Source organism: Morone saxatilis, unplaced genomic scaffold (genome assembly GCF_004916995.1).
Source record: "Morone saxatilis isolate NCDOM2014 unplaced genomic scaffold, NCSU_SB_2.0 Contig15, whole genome shotgun sequence".
NCBI classification, from domain to species: domain Eukaryota; kingdom Metazoa; phylum Chordata; class Actinopteri; family Moronidae; genus Morone; species Morone saxatilis.
In genome coordinates, this window is record NW_023339707.1 from 6044753 (window position 1) to 6060893 (window position 16141).

General features: G+C 40.7%; 1 protein-coding gene across 1 annotated transcript; it reads right to left on the reverse strand.

Moving 5' to 3' along the window:
* Positions 1 to 35: 35 nt before the first annotated feature.
* LOC118324992 (proteoglycan 4-like) lies at positions 36 to 13326 on the reverse strand. Its single transcript, XM_035657522.1, has 4 exons — positions 13267 to 13326; positions 716 to 1036; positions 439 to 621; positions 36 to 347 (listed from the first exon to the last, which is right to left on the reverse strand). The coding sequence occupies exons 1-4, from the start codon at positions 13324 to 13326 to the stop codon at positions 36 to 38; spliced, it is 876 nt and encodes a 291-aa protein (XP_035513415.1).
* Between the last annotated feature and the right edge of the window lie 2815 nt (positions 13327 to 16141).

Consider the following 16141-nt stretch of genomic DNA (forward strand, 5'->3'; position numbering starts at 1 on the left):
GGGCCTGGAGGGTGGAGGTCAGGGTGCCTGGGGAGTCAGTGCGGTGATGAGCGAAGGCTGGGGTCCTGGAGTGTGGAGGCAGGGGCCTGGAGTCGAGCTGGGTGTTTATGAGCGAAGGCTGGGGGCGCCTGGAGGTTGAGGGCAAGTGGGGTTGCCTGGAGTTCATTGCTTCGGGTGGGTATGATCTCTTCGAAGGCTGGGGCCTGGAGGTGGCCTGGAGGGGTAGAGGGCAGGTTGCTGGATTCATGCTGTGGTGTGGATGAGCGAAAGGCTGGGCCTGGAGCTGGCCTGGAGGTGAGGCAGGTGCCTGGAGTCAGTTGCTGGTGTATGAGCGAAGGCTGAGGGGCCTGGAGGGTTGAGGGGCAGGGGTGGCCTGGAGTTCAGAGCTGGGGTGGTGATGAGCGAAGGCTGGGGGGCCTGGGAGGTGAGGTCCAGTGCCTGGAGTTCAGTGCTGGGGTTATGAGCGAAGGCCTGGGTCCTGGATGCGGTCACGCGGTGCCGGCGCGCGGTGCGGGCGCTCGGGCGATGCGGGAGCTGGGGGCCGCCAGGGGCCCTGCGCTGAGGTTCAGTGCCTGGCTGTCGATGAGCCTGGGCTGTGCGCACGAGGCGGTGGGGGCTGTCCTGGAGCGGTGAAAGGCGCCCGCCGGGGCGGGTTGGGGGTGTCCTGGAGTTTCGACTGGGCGGTGGTGTGGTGGGGATGGTGGAGCGTGTGTACAGGGGCGGGGGCCGTGGGAGTGGCTGGTGCGCGGATGGTGAGGCAGGGGTAGTGCGCTGTTTTGTATTGGGGAATATCCCGGGGGGCACTGGTGGGCTGGGCGTGGGTGGTGGCGATGAGCGAAGGCTGGGGTCCTGGACAGTCGGCGGGCGACTCCCGAGAGCGGTGAGGGGCAGGCTGCTTGGAGTTCAGTGCTGGCTGTATGAAGCGAGCCGGGGTCCCCGAGTGAGAGGCTGGGTCCTGAGCGTGATGGCAGGTGCCTGTGGAGTTTGCAGCTGCTGGTGTTGATGAGCGATAGGCTGGGGCCCGGACGGGGGTGCCCTGTGGTGAAGGAGGCAGTGCCCTGGAGTCAGGCGTTTGTGGCTCTCAGAATGTGAATGAGGCGGAAAGGCTGGGGTCCTGGAAGTGGGCCTGGACTGAGGCAGGGTGCCTGGAGTTCAGTGCGCCCTGTTCTCAATGAGCGAAAGGCGTGGGGTCGCTTCGCTGCACATGGTCATAAAAGTCAGATGTTGCCCCCTGTGATTTTGACCGCGTAAAGTTGTGACGATCAAGTAGTAATTGACTTTAAAAGTTTTTACTGGGTCAATTTACTGTGATACGGCATGTGGAGTGTGCAGGTCTACCAGTTTGACGTATGTATTTACTCTTCCTGGATCCCGTTGCATTGTACTTGGGGTATTGTATATTATTGTAGCAATATTGATGTATTTGTATTCCAGGCAGTAAAGGTGTTTTAAAGGCATGGAATGTTTAGGTCTCCCTCCTCCCGCTGTACATTGAGGAAGGTGGCTCTTGAGTATAGTTACTTTTGAAGATTTTACAGTATGAAAGCCTTGATATGTTGAGTCAGTTGCTATAAAAGTACAATGGTAGTTGTATCTCTTAAGAGAGGTAATGTTTCAGTGCTGGCTGTTAATGTAGCGAAGGCTGGATAAAAAAATGTGGTGATAAATATAAAACAAGTTTGCTCGGCATCTCAATAACCACAATATTAATTTGTAATAATTATACAACTGCTACTTACTTCCTCTTGCTTCTCTTCTTTCTCTTCTTCTTTCTTCTTTCTTCTTCTTCTACCTAGCTACACACTACTACTATGACTACTACTACTACTAATAATAATAATGAATAATACATGAATAATTAATAATAATAATAATTTATATATACATAACTACCTGGATAGTATACTATCATAATAAGGGGGAAGATAAAATAGTCGTTGGGCCTGTTTTTATTGATGTAAGTTCTTTAGTGATCCTAGTGTGTTCAAGTATGAGGTTATCGACCTATGAAGATCTCTATATATCTGTTGCAAACATCTAACATTCCTCAAACACTTATGGGATAAAAGTTCCAAAGTGACCTAAGGTCATAGTAGACAGTATGATAGGCAGCACACAGCAGGCGAGTCGGCACTTGGCTTTGCCCAAAAATGGTTTTAAATAGTTTTTTTCTTACTTGCCGTATTAGTAAGAGTTGTTGCTAATACAGTGGACCTTCCTTAACAGCAGGACATTGTTTGAACGAGTGTCATTTAGCAGGAAAGGGCACAAGTGTTACCAGGTGTACTAATTCAAGGGCTTGGTTGAAGAGACTGTTTTAATTTGTCCCAGCAAATCATTTTATTATTTCACACCTGTGCTTTTTCTAGGCTGTCAAACAATTGTCTTCATTAAAAAGGGGATTTAATCTTACTTTAATTTGAGTTAGCCTGATTTGGGGGTTTTATTTTTGGCCACTGGGGGAGCCAACTGAACAGCTTGCACCATGTTACCAATATTATTTATTTGGAGTCTTGTTTTAAATGTAAGTCCAATATTCGTTTGGTCCTCACTAACAAACTTCACTAACTCCTACTAAGAAAATCTGCCTCATTAGTTGCTAAGTGCTCCACATGTTCATCAGCTTTATCTGCCTGCTGGAGCTGGGCTGATTAACCCACTGTACACTGCAGTGGGTTAATAATATGATTACTGTTAATTAAAGTTATTACTGATGCATTTATGTGCAAGCATCATTTTAATGCTGCAGATGATAATGCTAACTACTTATTTCAATGTTTGTTTCAATGCCAATCCATATTTTTTATAAGGGGGTGAGTGTCAGGGTCGCCTGGAATGTTACTATGGAAAGCTGTGTATGTCAAAAGCTTAAAGTGCGTGCCTGTTACACATAGTCCAGCTCCATTATTTGGCATAATAAGTGCCTGTGCTTGATTTACATTTGGTGAAACTTCACGCTAATTATCTTCATCGTAAGCACACCCAAACCAGACTAGAGGGCTCTTCAGCAGGATAAATGAAAACACCTGTGTGGGTGTGCTTTTAATTTGGCAGGTAACCAATAGCTGTGACATTAACTTGTATGCAACTAAAATATTTTTTTTACAATCCACCACAGATAAGGAGGTTGATTCATCACTAGTGACCACATTACGCAAATTAGTTTGATTAATTTCTAATATAAATATTGATTAGTGCAGCTTAAATAACATTTTGAATACAGGACTTTCATATTGTCACCATAGTTGTGCCTGTTCAAGTCAACTTTTTTATAACACTACGTTCAGAATTTTCAGTTACTTTTACTACCATTACTCTCCACCAAGGTCTAAGAAAATAATTTGTCAGCATGCCAATAAAAACAACAGAAGAAAACTGTTGAGTATGATATTTCAGTCTATGCCCTGAAGTGTCAATTTCCTTTTATAGTGCTTGAAAAACGAATTAAGCATGTAGGCAATGGTGAAAGATGTATTCAGACCATTTTCTTAAAATATGTTTAAATGTGTTACAAGTCAAAGTCCTGCTTTCAAAAATCATTCTTAAGTAACGATATGATCAGCAAAATGTACAATATGAATATTAAAAGTACTCATAATGCAGAATGGCCACTTTAAGAGTGTTATATTACTGTATCATGCATGTCACAGGGATGCTCCGTAACCTTTAACCTAAATATGCTTGTCCACCTCGGTCACTTTTACATGCAATCTAGCCAGCAGGTGTCTGGAGATTGGTAATTAGTACAGATTAGAGGTTGGAATGTGTTAATGGTAATTGTGTTATGTTGTGCACAAGTGCAACAGTCACAGTTACAGGAGATCTTGAAGAAAATCCTTACAAAATATTTGGGTTTTAACATTTTGATTTGATGAATTTTGTGTTTCTCCTCTCATCTAGGTGGCAATTTCCATCCTCCGATTTGGATAAACTAATTTTAAGTACTCTATATACAGTTTGGTAGTTTAATCTACAACATGTTTCATAAGTGTTTATATGTAAAATCAGTAAAAAAATTAACTACAGCTGTCAGATAAATATATTGATGTAAAAAGTACAATATTTGTCCCTGAAATGCAGTGGAGTAAAACCATAAAGGTACAAGTATGTCAAAACTGTGCTTGATGAAGCATAGTGTTGGTTCAGGCAGAGCTTGTATTGGATGATTGGTATCAGATGTTTCATGTATGCTTCACAGTCACTGGCTCAGCGGTGGTTAGAAACATCCAATCATATCCGTGCAGGTGTAATGCGGCCATCCCTGACACTTGTCATTATGTCTCTGCTGACATTTACTAACACAGCTCCCTCTTCCACCCCAACCTCCTCTTTATATGCAGTTTCTGCATTATTGATTTAACTAACTGATTTATGTTCATGTATGTTTATTAAGGGGGATAAGCTCTTCGGCTCTTCATTGTTGCTGCTTCAATTCTTTGAGGGCTCCATAAAAAAGCCAACACAGCCTTTTCTGGCAAATATAACACTATAGTTTTTGCTATAAATGGTCAGTTCCTTGACTTTAGTGTCCCTGAGCGAACAGACAGTACTTGAGTAAATGCAGTTAATTACTTTCTGCCTCTGTGTGTACTAAGTGTGCTTACAAGAAAGTAGGGAAAGCATGGAACACAAACAGCAAAATACACAAAAAGAGTACGGGTAAAAGCTCAAGAGAAGATGATCAATAAAACTATATGAAAGAGGACACAATGATTCAGACTCAATGCAAAGCAAATAACTATTGTTGACTAATGCAGCTGCTCTGATGCCTCTGGAAGACTGGACTGCCAGAAGCCCTTAATGAAAGGATATAGAGTGGTACTAATGTTAAGCTATATTAAAAGTTTTCAACTCTCAACCCCGCCTGCATGCTTCGCACTTATGCTTTATTCATACGTGACTTGCTGTCTGCAGCAGGGCGTTACTCTAAATGATGAGGTGCACCTATTAAAGGGGATACTCAGCGTATCGCAAAATGTCAAGGGCAAGTTTGTCTTTATGTGAAAATGAACTAGCTGTGTGCACACATGGAGGAGTTGGCATTTTAGTGACACAAGGTGACCATTCAACCCCAAACACACCCCTTTCACTCTTCTGGCAGAACTTTTCTATCAGCAGCACTTTTTCATGTTTTTGCACATTCATTATGTAAATATTCCCTAATACACGCATCCTCACTGTACATTTTTCTCCTATTTTTCCAGGAAACATAGCACCATGAATTCCTCTCAAAGCTGAACCTCTGAATTGCTCAATCCATCGCTGTCTTTCAAGGAGCGCTTTCCTTCTGGCTGTTGACGAGGATAATTTAATGACAGCAGTCTTGGCACAATAAAACAATAAGGTACATATATATTATATACAGTGTTATGTAGGACAGCGTGTACTAGAACTACGTTACCTTCACTGTGACAGATGACCGTTATTCTGCTGTCTACCTGCTGAACTAAGAGGAATGTTTATGACTATTTGTGTGTATGTGTGCACTCCATCATGTGAGCATTCTTGCCGCTGTATGTGAGTCAGTCAGAGCAGCAGCATGCATTAGGTAGAGGGCGCAGGAAGAAAAGAATAAGAAAAAGAAACCCAATAATGGGAAATCTGTCTGATGTGGAGTGTGTGTAAGCAGATAGCTATATTTTATGTAAATCTTAACCTTTCTGCCAGTGCTGGCTATCAGGCTTGCTGACAGCATGGTGCGTATCTGTCCTGTTGACAAGATGAGCAGGGAGACAGAGAGGGAGAAAGAGAGAGAGAAAAGACCTGTCACCGCTGACTAATTACACTGCAAGCAAACAGTTGAGTCCTCTGTTTACATTTGGACAGCCAAGGGAGGCCGAGATGAGCATCATTAATCAGATTTTTCTATTGCATGCTACTAACACACACACAAACACACACACACATGCACTCATAAAATTGTAAATAGCCATCAGTCATGTTTTTGATTTGACATGAAGGACGGTCTTTCTAATTATCAAAGAGTTTGCAGTGATGAATCCCAATAAAGAGCGGGGCCAGATGTGGTTAATCAAAACTCTCTGGGGTTTCTGGGAGCCAACACGGGACTGCAAAGCTGCAGTCAAAGTCAATGGGGACACGGGCCGTTTCTCCCAAAATCATTTGCAAACAGTGCCATTAGGCTGCATAAAATATCGTACGATTCGATTTGGAGGCAAAGTAAATAGATTTGCCATTGACTCACATGGGTATTACCAGGGAAATACCAAGCTGCTGACCGTCACTCCAAAACTAGATCAATGCTGGAGAGATTTTTTATAAAGTAAAAAATAATTGATTCCTTCGAAAAATTCTTGTGACTTACAGTGCAGCATTTCTAAAAGGTTGGGGGTTTTCTGAATGTGAACAAAAAAGCTAATTACAGAAACATTTATGATATTATTTTAAAGCTTAATAATTAAATAAATTCCTGGAAAATAAATGAATGTGAAGAATGTGTATTCCTTATTTGACTCAATGCAAGGCTTAATCAATCTCAAGTATTTAAAGTTGCAAATGGTGATGGCACATTTCGCTAACAGTGGTTTTCTATTGAGTAAATCATGTTTGTGTTTCTTCACCAGATTAAGGAAGCATAGTTTAAGTGCTCTCTTTGTGGGTTATGAAGGGCTGATAGTGGCCAGGTCTGATAGCACTAAAATATCCAATAGACATAAGGAAAGGGAAAAACAACAAAATCAAAGGTGATGAAAAGAGAGTAGAAGAGGTACGGCAGGGAGAGGAGTCCCCTGCCTTATCGTTTTAGCCGTGGACCACTGGCCATGGGTGGCTTCAGGTCATCTGGCACTAACACACTGGGTCTCAGAGAGAGACACAAATACACACTTAGACAAGGGCCACTGGACTGGAGCGAGAGTGTGGAAGAGGAGAAGGAGGAGGAAGAAGGGAGCTGTTGAGAGAGAGAGAAAGAGAGAGAGCAAGTGTAGCTGGGGCTGATGTGCTGCAGGGTGGAAGGCAGAAGTTTGGAGCAGGGCCATGCACAAGGACAGCGGAGAGGAGGGCTCAGATGGAGAAGAAAGGATGTGATAAGATAAGATGAAACCTCAATGGTTTCCATGTGGACACAAGGTTAGATATAGTAAAGCTAAATAGGACTGAAATAAGAACAGGGTCAAATGGGGGATGTAAACATGAAGCATCCTCAGCATCTAAAGAGTACAAGCAAGCAGTAAAAGCAAGGTTAATGGGAGATTGGCTTGTTGGTGAACTTAATTAAAACACTGATAGTGGACAAAGGGAGCTTGCATTGTATTCTCATGGCCATTAAAACTAGAGGAGGCGATGTATTTCAGAGGCATTTCTTCTTATATTTGTTGAAATTCTCTTTACATCCCAACAAAAATCAATACAAAAAGAAAAAAAGAAAAACAACTCAGTATCTGTAACAGTGACAAGTCTGTAAAAAGCCCAGCTAATAATTTGGCGGACCCGCATGACCGGAGTTTTCCACAAGCCAGCCAGACAGGAAAGGTTATGAACAAAAAACTGCATAAAGCAACAGGTCAAACCCGAGTCAACATCAGTGCCAGTGTGGCTTTTCAACGATGGCGAGAACTGAAGGACGGGTGATTATCTTGTTTGTTATTTTCCTGGACTATGAAGTATGTAGAACTATGTATGAATGAGACACAATAGTTGGATACGGTTAGTGATCTCAGGTATCGCATGTTCACGTGTGTTGGGGGAGTGGCTTCAGAGGGAGACCTTAAGGGAGGGGGTAAGATTTTTTCGGTTCGATACTTTCAAAATCTTACTTTCTTAAAAAATGATCATATTTTTAATGCTGGTGCATATTTTGTATACTCTTATGAAAAGCATGAAAACAATAATAATACTAAAAAATGTTTTTTTCATATTTTTCCAAATTTGTATTTTAACATAGTACAACAAACAATTACACCAACAATAACGATGTCACACAACTTTAAAACTGGAGCTGCACCCATTTAAGTAAAGATGCATTCATTTGTGTTTCTGGACGAATCTACACCGAATTAGCAAACTAGCTGTTACAGTGTAGTAAACAATGTCTTATTTACACATCTAGCAGACACAGGGCTGCATTAGCATTCATTTGGAGTTGTGTTTCAAGCCACCTGACAAATGTAAATCCAATATTCACTTTCCTTTCAGCTCCGTTGTTGGTCTCCACTTACTCCTGAGGGAAACATCTGGCTCTTTAGCGGCTAAATGCTCCACTATGTTCCCCAGCTTGTTAATAACTTTGTCTGTCTGGCATTTGGTGCTGCTGTACGGCAGAGTTATCAGAGATTTTTCACTGTAAACAGCCACCTGCTGCTTCTGCTGCTGGAAACAAGGTTGATGAGAGCAGAGTTTCAGGCTGAAAAATTAACACAGTGATCAAAAATATACCATAGAGCTGAAGGGGGACAGTTCTTGGTGGGTTCTTAACTAGGACCAACCTCTTTCACATTATACTGTATGTGGTCATTTGATCCACTATTGATACAAATAGTATGGATTAGGGTAGCATTAAATTTTGACATTAAGTTTAGATTGAATTATTTTGTTAAAGGTAGGATAAGGTCTTTTTATCATGGCTTTGTCTATTTCCATGAAAACAAATTACCTGGGCTATGAAGTCAGACAGAAGACTGCACAGCACAGACTTCCTGTTACATCAGACTCCTGCATTAGCTTTTGACTGGTCATTTTCAGGACCATTTCCTACATTTTTGGAACAAGTGCAGCCGGAAGGAGGCAAGAGGCAGAGCCATAATGGAGCAGGTAAAACCTGAGCGAGGCCTGATGCACAGATGAGCTCCATCTATATTTTACACTCTAACATACATTTTGTCAGGAGGTGACAGGAGGCTCCATTCCAACACTTTAAACTTTTACTAACAAATATTACGATAGTGTGTCCTGCTGTATTTGTCAGGAAAGGAAAAGTGTGTATGTGTGCACGTGTGTGTGCGCGCGCATATTGACAGGTGACAGGTCTTCTGGGCCAGTGAACTAGACAGACAAGACGCATCACTGTCACCTCATGGCTGGTCTGACAGGCAGACAGGGCGGCCATGACAGGCGTAAGTAACACGTTTTAGCCTGGATGCTAACACACTGTGACATATGCTCCCAAACACACAGGCTGCCCACTCACCACTTACAGTTTCTACACTAATTATAGGCACCACGCAATGTTTTCGGTGGAATGCCAATGATTTGGATGAAACCCAGTGGTGTATGATGCCTCCGTGTATATGTTTGCCTGTCATGCGGAGGCAGTTCTGTGCTGAAAAATGTTTTAGGGGTTTTTTTTTGTCTTGGATGCGATGCCACTAATGTATTTGTAACACCACTTACTGAGATGACAAATGAAGTATTTGGAGTAGAAAGACGTTACAAGTCATTGGTTTCTCTTAATCAAGTTTCAATTTAGGAAAGAAAAATCCTACATGCTTTATTGTTGGTAAACTCAATCAACATGCATAATGAGAGCTAATGGGCTCTATCGTCATGCAAATGCAGACTAAGGGGATGGAAAATTCAACAGTACTATACAGTTATGTGTATCATCAATCTATGATGTTTAAAATGTGCTGGGTGTAATGTTGTGACTCATTTTGGTAATTCTCTTTGTTTCTACCCCTGCTTCTCTACTTATTCTTCTACTCGTCCCACATTTCCCTAAATAACTGACCAAATTAACTTTTAACGATAAATGTAGATCACATACATGCTTTCCATTTTCTTTACAAACTATGTAATTTACATTTCTATGATAATCCATCCATCAATCATTGAATATGGAAGGAATAAATAAACTGGTTCCAAGCAATGCAAAGTACATTGCTAGTAGATGCAGTAATGGTTCTCCTTCTGCAAAGCTCTCCAGCAACACAACAGCACATCTCATGCTCTAAATAGTCATTTATTAGCTGCCCATCTCCAGCTTATCTCCATTTACAAGCTACTTAAGTGGCTCAATCACACAGTCTCCTATGCATGACTTATTTCTTTGTTATAATACATGTTTTTAATTCCTACACTATAAACAATACGGGCTTTTCAGCCATTGTTGTTCAAAGTGACACGGGACGTGTAGATGCTTGATTACTTAAAACTGAATTTTGAAAAGGTCAGGATTTTCCAGTTGAAATAAAATGTTATTTTACATTTGCATCTTGTTCAAATCAGAATTGATAAAATCTTAAACTAAAATGTTGTATAGTCAAATTACGTATATCCATCATATCTGAGGTGGCACTGACATGCTGATAGCTGAATTGCAATAAAAGGCCAATATCAGCTAAGACTGAGGCTCATACTGTTTGTTCTGATCATGATATTTTGTACTAACCTGCTAGTCACTTTGAGGAAGAAGTTTCTGCAAGCTCCTCCAACAAATTTTTTCATAAATAAATAAATGGTTTCGTAGACAGAATTTGATAAAAACTGCATGTTGCACCATTATATTCGTGACGCCAGTGAGTGTGTCATGCATACACCGGGGATATCATGTTGTGTGCAATGAAGTGTGTGCAATACATAAACATATAGAATGCCACACATGGGAATGTCAAAGGGCCCGTGGGGAATGATGCAAAGTTCAGCGATATACACATGTAGATCTAACACACACATACAGTTTTTTGCTGCTGTGTTTCCCAGCTGCTTGTAAAAAGTTCTTGCACTGATCTTGAATGCAGACTTAAAATAATGAGCCTTTTACTTGTGAGGATACTAAATTAGTTTACAGCTTTACAGCTGTTACAATCTAGTATAATTTTATAAAAATTAGATTGAACATGTATAGTCTTAGTGTGGCAGAACAGGGCCCATAAAACAAATTAAAATACATATTTGGACAGTCTCAAACCCAGTAGACTTTCTGTACTGTTATAAATGAATAAACCACAATTCCTCTGCTGTACATTAATTTTATATATTAATTGTTTAAAATATGATGTTCCCTTTCGGTCCATTCTGGGACTTTTTCTATATATATATTATTCTTAAATAATTAGGTATTGTCACTGATTTGCTGACAATACCCGAATGCAACTTTCTCTAAACCCAGGAGATACTCTATGTAAGCAATTAGACTTTTTTGTTTATATGAAAAAATATTTCTTCCAGATGATTATGGATGCATCTGAAATTCTGGTTTTTGGGCCCTGTATTCCTCCAGCCCTGCTGTCTGTTTTTTTTTTCTAACTATAGAAAACAACAGTTGTTTATAGCATAACAAGGACAAGACTATTGACAGCAAAACCACACAACATGGCAGATACTATCCTGTTCTGTCACTAATGGTGTCTCTTGTGATAAACACAGCGTGAGTAGAAAATGCCATCATACAAATAAGACAAAATAAGCAGCAGGAAATCTTGCTTGTTACTGTTGGACAGGAAAGGGAACCTAAGTCAGGAATGAGTAACATAATTGAGATAATTTAGATGCTTCTGATTACTATGTGAATGAAAGTCAATTTGGTCATAATTTCTATCAGCCATAGTAAGATTTTACAAACTCATGTCAATTTTTCAGATTTGGTAACACACCTCCCTCCACTTAAAACTATTTTTTTCTTCTTGTTCCTACAGTTCCTACAATGTTTGAGCTTCACTGTGCAGAATGATGTTTGTGCAGAATTTGACACTAGAAGGATGTTTTNNTCTGCTGAAAATGGAAAGTTTCTCGTTGCTCAGTGAAAAGCAGATTTTAAGGGATGGAGCCTACAAGTATTATTTGTGATTATTTGTGTGTCCAGCAGGATTTTTTAAAAATATATCAGACACAAATTATTGTTCTAAGCAGACTTATTTTATATACATATCTTAATATATGTCTGGAGGGGATCTTTTAATAAATGTCCAGGTTAGCCAAAATTAATTTGGAAGAGAAAACAAGGGAGACTGTAACGTTATTACCCAAAGTATCTGTTGTACTCATCCATCCCAGTTTAATGACTGACTTCCTGGTTCTTACTGTATTTGCCATAGCTACACTGTTCAATGAGGGATTATTGCAGACATTTGGCATGCTGTCACTGTTAGTTTTACCTCCAAGTAAAGTCTTATCTCTGTTCAGAAAAAAAACACGTTAAGGCTGATGTATTTTCTATAACTTCTATAACTAACTGCAAAACTGGGGATTTTCTCTCTTTGACTCACAACTAAAACTGCAAACCATGCTTCTCCTTCATTACACCTCCTTGAAAAACTGTCGAACCCAGCAGATTATATCCAGATTACAGTTTGTCCGAATTCTGTAGCTGCATTCCTGATGGGAGCTAAGTGGAGAAGACAATCTAATACTCCATTTTAACTTCACTTCATTGGCTACCAGGGCAATTTAGGGTTGATTGTAAAAATGTTATTGATCAGCACTAGCTGCACTTTTCTCCTTAGAGCCGTCTTATAACACCACATTGTTCCATTGTTGCTGCAATAAAATTGCCATTTAAGCCGCATTGAATATATAGACAGAGACACATTTTGCAGACATGAACAACTGTCTTATTATATCCTCTCACTCATGGCTCTGTAACCTCTGACACAATTTGGGTCATCATTCTCACAAATGAATATACTAGTCTGGCTAATGCTCATTACTGTCTCCTTTTTCCTCAGTCTCACATTCATGAATGAAAAGTCAATGTCCTGAATACTTTATAAGGACTGAGTGGGTCATTATGTTGAGGGTCACCCCAGTAACAGCCTCCTATAGCCCATTATTGCCGTATACTCCAGAAATGCAGCAATTACTCGCCATGTCTACTATTAGAATTGGCTGTTTTTGCTACAGAGGCAGCCAGCAGACAAACAGTGGTAAAGCTGAGGTCTGTCATGTGCTGGCCAGCGAGCATCATTCATGAGTGGGTGAGATGAAACATGGCACAATGACACGCATGCCTCTGAGGCTCGGTAAAGTGGCACCGTAGGGACTTCCTGTACTGTATGAGGAGCTGTCATCGTCTGGGCAGCGCACCAGCCCAATACGAGATGGTAATCGCTGTTTAGATGAGCGCTAGTGTGTTAGCTCTTGCTGGCATTGTTTGTGTGAATGTGCGTGTATTACCCATCTGTTACCAAATGTTAATCTGTGACAAAACAAATGCAACATCTGCAAGGCTTGGAGAGTTATTTTAACTAATGTATTTTCCTCTTCGTCCTCATTAGGAGATGATCCGTGCTGGCCTGATGCTGGGTCAGACGGAAGGAGAGCCAGGTGGCTGTCTGAATGGAACTGACACATTTGGGATTGTAAAATGCTCACGATCTGAGTCTTGATCATCATACAGGATTGATCCACCATGACAGCTGTCTCCATGGCCATGTCCAAACTTAACAGAGCCACTTTATTATGCTACCTCCAGGTTGGTTCAAAGTAAATAAAATGTCTGAAATCATCTAAAGTATGTGATGGCCCTCTGGCTGGCCCCTGGGCTGCCAGTTGTGTTTTGTGTCTCCTTTCAAGTTTAGGTAGGTGGAGTTTGTATTTGTGCAAGTGAGGGCACCTGGCCAATCCTTCCAGAATGCATTTAAGATCAGCTGTCCGCATTCATCGTCTCTGTCACTCCATTGCTGGCTGTCCCCCTTGCACCATGTTTTATTTTGTTTGGTTTGGTTTAGTTGCACTTATCTTAATTTTACACCATCCAACACTACACTTTCACGCATCACTAACATTACTGAACTACTGATTGTCATTTTCATACATTTCATTAATTTAGTTAATGCATTCTGTTGCCATTTCTGTAAAATAAATGATTGTTTGTTCTTCTTTTTCATGCCCTAAGAGCCAGGTCGTGACAATTAAAAAAAACTTAAAGCGGTACTAATCAGTATTTATATATTAAAAATATCAGTTGACAATTCGTAATATTAACTCATTTTACTCATTTGGTTTCCCAGCCTGCAACCCTGCTGTCATCATCCTCCATTCTAGTTGCAGAAGTCAACTGTTTTCAGCCAAAATAAAACTCTGATAATGCCACTGTACACTACCTACTCTAAACAGCAGACAGACACAGTTAGTAACTAGCTGGTTAACAAAGTGCCAAATATTTAGAGTTGGTAGGGACCAAAAACAAAGCTAAAAGAAGAATAAATAAACTTAAATCAGGTGGCCAGAAACATGAAATTAATGCTAATGTTGCTCTGTGTCTGCTGGATTTGAGGGCAATTGCTAACATGTTCATGTTGTGTTTTCAGCTTGTTTCACTGCCTCCAAATGGCTGAAGCATTCAAATATTTGGATATCATATCAGCTACTGGGTCAATAAACACAGCTACCTCCATCTACTTCTATCTCAGCTTTTCTTATATCTTATATCGTATCTTATCATCTTTGTATCTTTGTAAAGTTCAAAAAGCATAAAATAGTATAAAAGCATAAAACATCCAGATATGTTCACCAAACAGCTCCTGTAGTACAATTCAAGGGTTTTGAAGCCAAGAAAAAAATGCACTGTGGCAGTAAAAGTGTAATACATTATTTCCTGAATTTTCCTGCTTTGTGCCGGAACTCAACTGGAGCATTCTACATGTACAATTACAGCAACTACATGTGCATACATCATATGATGCATATTTATAATGGCAAATGCACTAAAGTAAAAATGTCCATAATATGAATATACATGTAAGGACTGCCATTTAACTGCCTTGTATATTTTCCTGAAAAAAAAATGTAATGCTTTGTGAACCTTTTCGTGTGGAAAACATGGTTCTTCCTTCCTGTTCTCCAGTATGAAGAATGAATATAGCCTACATGCTTGGCTTGTCCTGTCCTAGTGGGAATGGTACCAATATAAAAATGTTAATGCCATGCTCTACCAACTGAAGCCCATGGGACAAAATATGGAAATTTCTTAGGAGAAGTCTTTGGGCACCCATTAATATCATTATCATCACCACTACGGCGACTATCACATTTGCATGCCAGCGGATCGTGTGCTAAAGCTTTGAGGAACAATATCAGTCCACTAAACTTAGCTACAATGCTGACAATCTTCAGTCATGTGTCAGAATCAGCTCAACGTGAGAGCAACTGTGACGGACTGAGAGGAACCTCTGATGTGACCTCCTCGGACATTCTCTTCTAAAGTTTTGCATCTGCACTGACTGCCCAGTCCTTATGGTGAAGGTCGCATGTGTGCATGTGTGTGTTTTGTTGCATTTGGATGCGGAGTGTATGGGTGTTCCAACCAGCCATCCCCCCGGAGGTCACTTTGAAATGGAATAGATTTTTCTAGATCTCAGCCAAGGCTGTAGGGAAGGTCACTTCATTAATCACAGCTAAATGCCACTGTCTGCCCGTCTCCTTTCTTAACCAACTAACACCCACAGATAACATCATTGATTGATACCAATAATTAATTCTCTTTCAGTACAGAACGACAGAAAGTATCATTCAGTGGGGAACCTTTAATTACTATGTAAAGACTCATTAGGTTAATGTCATCGTGTGCTCTGGTGGTACGGGGGGCAAATAGATGTCTTCCTCTACCTGTGGCCTTTTGTGAAACAAGCTTGCTTCCCCCCCTCTCTCTTAGTTCCTGTGTCTCTCTAGCCGTAGCCATCTACGTGCCAACCTACTTTCTCTGCTGATTCAGTGTTGGGAAATGTCAAGTCAGATTTTGCTTGAGAGGATTTTGGCAGATGGGTTGAAGCACAAATGATGGAGGGAAGAACAGACACACAGGTTCAGAGTGTGTCTCTGCGAGTGTATGACTGTCAGTGTATGTGCATTTATGTTTGCAGTGATGTATAGGTAAGTGTGTGTATGGGTCTAGGGCTTTGTCTTGAGTCACATATACGCCACCAGTCACGCCAGTGTATCTGCATCACCAGCAAGAATAGAGGACATGCCATGTTATTTTATTATCTACCAATCTACGTTGTGTGAAGGAAGCTGATGCAATCTACCGCTCAGAGGCTTTTATTTTGAAAATAATACTCTATGACATGTTCACATAAATAAATGTGTCATCTACTACTATCTCATTCAGTCTCTTTGTTTCCGTTGCCAATTATTAAAGCAGGGTAAAGAGTCAAGCCATGAAAGCTTTTACATCTGCTGTTCTTCACATGGAGATCTCGAATAATCCTTCTGTACACAGCAAGTGATGCATTTTACATTTCAGACT

Excerpts from the sequence above, each read along its gene's own strand:
- LOC118324992 (XM_035657522.1), bottom strand. The coding sequence starts at position 13,326 with ATGGCCATGGAGACAGCTGTCATGGTGGATCAATCCTGTATGATGATC. Across the intron at positions 1,037-13,266 it reads TGATGATCAAGACTCAGATC|GGCACCCCCGTCCGGGCCCC; the intron begins GTGAGCATTTTA and ends CCTTCACCACAG. Across the intron at positions 622-715 it reads CTCCCACGGCCCCCGCCCCT|GACAGCCCCCACCGCCTCGT; the intron begins GTACACACGCTC and ends TCACCGCTCCAG.